Below are 5,462 nucleotides of genomic sequence, written 5' to 3' on the forward strand. Positions count from 1 at the left end.
TTAGCCGCATTTAAATTGTCGCCATTCGAATCATTGGGGTTCGTTTCGAAAACCTGTTTCGCTTCAGTATATTCTTTTTCAAGTTTTGATCCTCTTTCGTTTCTCTCCTTTGCCTTCGTTTTGGAATATTTTATAGCATGAGCTCTTATGTTATATTTTATCCAGTCCCAAATGTTACGGTGGTCTGAAAGTTCTTTTCGGCCTTCCGTGATCCAAATTGGTACCATTTTTGTAAGGTCATCAATGTACTCATCATCCTCCAATATGGAGGTGTTCATCTTCCAGAACCCAGGACCCTTAGCCTCTTTGTCCACGTTCCCAAATTCTAAATAGATAGCAGAATGGTCAGTTCTGATGGCGGGGATTATATTTGTGGCTTTGACCCAGTCGTGTAAATTGTTAGAGATCAACCAATAATCCAGGCGACAAAATATAGGCGGAAATTGTTGACTCCAGGTAAAACTTTTAGTTTGTGGGTTTTTAACTCTCCATATATCTACAAGATCTAATTGACTTTGGACATCATTGATGGAATTTATCACAGATTTCCTAGGTGTCATTATGCCACCTTTTTTGTCCAGTATAGGATTCAGAGGACAATTGAAATCACCTCCAATCACAATATTTTCTTCTGAATCTAAATTTTCGGTCTGCAGCTTAGTTAACACATTTTTGAGGAATTTAATGATGTCTTCGTCTTTGTTTGGTGCATAAATGTTTACAAGAACATACATTTTATCTTTGATAGCGGCTTTAAGAACGATATACCTCCCCGATGTATCTACAATCTGAGAGTGAATAACGCAGTCAAGACCTTTTTTGATCAAGATTGCAACACCTCGAGAGTTTGAGCTCCCATGGGAGCAAATAAGTTCTGCACCCCATTCGTTTTTCCATTTTAACTGTGTTGACAATGTCGAATGAGTTTCTTGCAGGAATATTATATCCGAGTTTCGTTTTCGACACCACGTGAAAATTGTTCGCCTTTTTCTGAAATTGCTTAGTCCCCTCGCATTGAGAGATAGTAGATTAAGAGAATGATCGGTCATTGTAGCTGAATCGGGGAAGTGATATTATAGAAGAAGTCATATAAAACGAAAATGAAAACGATGGTATAGCAGAGTGCAAGAAAATATAATGCACATAAACCGATAATATTCGCCTAAAACAAATTATTAATCTACAAAAAAACATACAGTAACGTATGAAGTAAGAAGTTTCCCGTGCATTCACATTTCTAATTAAACAAGAAGGGTTAAGTAGTTTAACACTTATTACACACATAAACCTTAAACTAAATTAAACTATAGATGTGCTGTCGCGCTGTGACCGCTTTGGCTTTGGTTTCCGCTGTTTCTTGTGTCCATAATGAGACCGTAGTATGGGAGATTGGTTGTTTCTTCACCTCTGTAGATTTGCCCGTTTATAATTAGCTTATCAACTTTGAAATAGGCTGTTTGCTTTCTCTGTTTGGCCTTTTTCAAGATGGGATATAACGTTTTCTGTATTTCATCAATTTCCCAGGGGAAATCATTCGCAATTGAAATGTTGGTGTTTTTCAAGTTTTTAACAAAAGACCAAACATACTCCTTGTCTTTAAAGAAGCTGAATTTAGCTATAATAGGCCTAGGTTTGGAGTTCTGTCCTCGACTAGTATTCTTCTTAGTAGGGATGCGGTGAACGCGTTCGAAACGGATTTGTTCGATATCTTCCTCTGGGATCTTAAGTTTATCGCGCATCACTTTTTTTAATTGATCTTCAGCAGAAGTTGACTCACCTCTTCCTTCTGGCACATTAAACACTTTTAAATTTTCACGTCTTGTGTATGCTTCTAACTTGATGTTGCGGCATTCAAGATGTTTTATTTTAGCATTGAGGTCTTCCAGATTCTTTGCGTGGGTTTCCAGTGTTGCACACGTGGCGGTTGAAGACAAATTCAGGTCGACGATGTCTTTTTGAGCGATGTTCAGGCTTTCTTGTAAACTTTTGTTTTCTTTTTCCAATTCTACCACTCTACCTTGCATAGCCTCTAACTCGCCGAGTCTTGTTAGCACTTTGTCAAGCTTTTCACTGACTTCATCTAGTTTGCCACGACAATGGCCGTCGGCTTCGTCGAACGCATCTTCCCCGTCAGTCTGTGAGCCGCTTTCCCTTAACCGTTTGCGACTATCGGCTCGGGCGTCTTCTTTTCCCATGTTATTTAAGCGAATGAAAGCCAAGCAGCCTTCGTTGATTACATTATTTTACAAGCTTTCAATTTCATCTAAAGGAGCTAGCAAGAACACGTCCGCCGCAATTGATAACTGCTGGCAAAGGCTGGTACAAAAATAAGAGAAGACCTCTAGTATAAGCCTTTCTCATCAAGTTTCTTCTCACTTTCATACTTCAAAGCAGTGTTGTGTGTAAGACCCAATATAATTATGCATCTTTTAGGGATATGTCTCTTCAATACACATAAGAACTTGAGCAAGCAATTCAATTCATTTGCAACTTATTTTGGTTTGGGTAATACTACACGCATGTGGACAAAAATAAACGTGCATGTATTTAATTATTTTCGTACATGTATAACCTTTCCAATTTGCAAGTTTTTCCACACTGTCCAGTCTCCCAATGAAGATTTTTTCCTTTTCCCAGTTATTTCTGCTCTGTTAGTTCTTGGTGATCTGTGACAATTTTGTGTTGAAAATCGTAAATTTCTTTTGAAGTTATTTAGAAAATTTACATCCTCTATAAACAATAATTTTAAATGCTGGAGCTCTGACAATTTGTTGCCCTCTTAGTCCTATCAAAAGTAAAATCATCCTCATTTCCCTTCCTTCCCATATAATATTATGTTTTTGTGTTATTTTTTTCTGATTTAGCATCATCAAGTGCTCAGAAAGCTCCGTTGTTTGGCCTAAATGAGTGGCAAGACTCAAATCAAGTTTCTCCTTGCTCACTCATGGTAGAGGGATTTCCTACCAGTTACAGCATAGCTTTGTCATCAACAGAAGGAAATATAAATAGTATCCAAGTGCCAGAGCAGATGTGCCCCCAGACGCAGACTGGTTTTGTTCAAAGAGTTCCACAGCTGGTGAGCTCTTGATGTTTGTGATTATTTGATTATGCTAACAATACTGTATTAATTGAATGCTAATTTGCGGGTACTTTGGTAAGCTTCAATGCTTTTGTGATATACCGGTAGTGAAAAATAAGGAGGCTTTCATTTTTCAAGTGAGTGTCTATTACAAGTGGGATATTCATGGTGTACCATATTGGTGTAAGCATTGCATCATGTGCTTGCAGTAAATTTTAAAATTTTGTGATGCCTCTAGTCTTAACTGAGGGTAAAATAATTTAATCTAAGTGCTCAAAAACAACATGTCCGATCTTGGATCATTTGTGCATTTTATTATTTTAAAGTAATAGCGGACTTTTTCTCTGTTTACATAGCCTCATCTAAACATGATGGGGGAGTTGAAAGAATTTGAGACAGTTATGCAAACCTGAGACACAGTTGAGGGTTTGCATAACTGTCTTGAATTCTCGCAACTTCCTGAGTGTTAAGATGGGGCTATGTAAACACAGAAAAAAGTCCTCTATCACTTTTATAAAATATTCCTCAAAAATAATTTCGGCAAGTGAAGGAAATGCTGTTTTTTTTTTTACTTCTTGATTGAAACGGATTTTCTTGATACACACGCTCATATTTCCTACCAGCAAATCAAAATGAGCACGTCTGACAACACATACATGTAACCAATCAAAAGTCATGTGATGTCACAGTCGTGTTTACATACTGTCATCTAAACACAGCTATTGACCAATGAGAGTGCGCGTACTACCCTATTATTATTTTATAAAATAATACAGCACACATCTTTTATGGCTAAGTGTGAAAGTGTTAGAAAGTGCACATGTTCTGTGTCAATCTCATCCCCAGAGTCCACTTTTCTTTTGGTCAGCACCAAGAACACAGACTCTGGCCACTTCCAATTTATACGCAGTGGTAGTGAAGGTCCATTTTTGTAACTGTTGACAACCAAGCACTGTTGTTTAAAATTTCTGAGCGTGCGCAGATGAGCCTGAAATCTGCGAGTCCGTGTTCTTGGTGCTGACCAAAAGAAAAGCAGACTCTGGAGATGAGATTGGTTCTGTGTCAGTGCGTGTGTGTCAGTCTGATATGTCAGATACAGTATTAATTATTGTTTTGTGTTTAAGGACGGTGCCTACTAATTAGATCTTAACAAGTGTTATTGAAATCCAAAAAGAAAATTGGGGTTAACCACGCCTTTTTCAAAGATAATTCATGAAGAATATTTGTAAAAAGCTTTAAAGTACAAAACAATTTATGGCGTTCTTTCTCAAATTTAAGCTTAATTATCATTCAAAAATGCATGGTTATCCCCCAATTTTCTTTTTGGATACCAAGAGTACTTACAAAGATCTACTTTCTCCGGATAGTTTTAAACCACACAAAAATATCCCTGTATTAGTAAGCATCACCGATAGGAAATTCAAGTATCTCGAGCTGCACAGAACGTATGCGCAATAACAATAGTATAGGCACCGTCCTTAAGATGCACGTAGTGATAGTACAGGGTAACGGATCATTGTGGTGATGCCAAAAGGAAAACTGCCACAAGGTCTATGAAAGATGCATTTGAAGCTGGCATTAGTTTTGTTTGTGAAGTTTATTTACCTTGGATTGTAATAAAAATTATTATTGTTGTTTACAGTGCAGAAGAGCTCCCTTACTCTCTAATCCAACTGAAGGTCAGGATGACCCTGAGAACGAAGCACGGTCCACTGCCATCCATTTCAAAGCAACTGCCAAAAGTGGGAATGGAAGACCTACTGTTGATAAAAATGGTGGTGACAAACACAAGGATTATTCTTTGGAAATCGATTCATGTCAGCGCATTGATTTCAGGGGAGTGGGGTTAACGCGTAACTTGTCCAAGAATCATCATGTATGGTCTCATGTGGGACAGGAGTCTCGTGTTCTCAAGCCCCTCAAAGCACTGAGTTCTATGGCTGAGGCCATCTCTGGAGAGGTGAGTGCATGGACTGGTCTTTTATATGTACAGTTTATGTGATTACCCTCTTATGGCCCTAAGCTATTGATGTTTATACCACCAGGTCAACCAAGTGGATAAGACAACTGTAATTTTGTGCAGCTACCTTTAGTGCCATCGCAGTTTAGTTCTGCAGGGATGCAGGATAGTTGCTACCTGTCTTTCAATAGGTGGGGGTTTGTACTTAGGGTTCGTGCTACTCCTTGAAGTCCTTGAAAAGCCCTGGGATTTAATTTTGGACTTAAAGGGTGCATGAAAAGCCCTTGAAAATAAGGATTTGGTGGAAACCTGCTGGGAAACTCCTTGAACGTTTGCTTGGGTGAAAATTGTTGAGATTGCATCATACTAAGTTTAAGAGACATTTCAAAAATTGAGCCCAAATTTATTTGACAAAATGCAAAG

At 38.2% G+C, this 5,462-nt stretch overlaps 1 protein-coding gene across 1 annotated transcript in view; it reads left to right on the top strand.

The window, feature by feature from the left end:
- Nucleotides 1-5,039, top strand: part of LOC138036937 (5'-3' DNA helicase ZGRF1-like) — a gene marked incomplete at its 3' end in the record, with an annotated part of 19,679 nt that extends 14,640 nt beyond the window's left edge. The window contains exons 9-10 of the mRNA XM_068882965.1: nucleotides 2,865-3,076; nucleotides 4,722-5,039. Coding sequence (XP_068739066.1) covers nucleotides 2,865-3,076; nucleotides 4,722-5,039 — 530 coding nt within the window. The remainder of the gene's footprint in view (nucleotides 1-2,864; nucleotides 3,077-4,721) is intronic.
- Between the last annotated feature and the right edge of the window lie 423 nt (nucleotides 5,040-5,462).

This window comes from Montipora capricornis, unplaced genomic scaffold (genome assembly GCF_036669925.1).
Source record: "Montipora capricornis isolate CH-2021 unplaced genomic scaffold, ASM3666992v2 scaffold_79, whole genome shotgun sequence".
In the NCBI taxonomy this organism is placed as follows: domain Eukaryota; kingdom Metazoa; phylum Cnidaria; class Anthozoa; order Scleractinia; family Acroporidae; genus Montipora; species Montipora capricornis.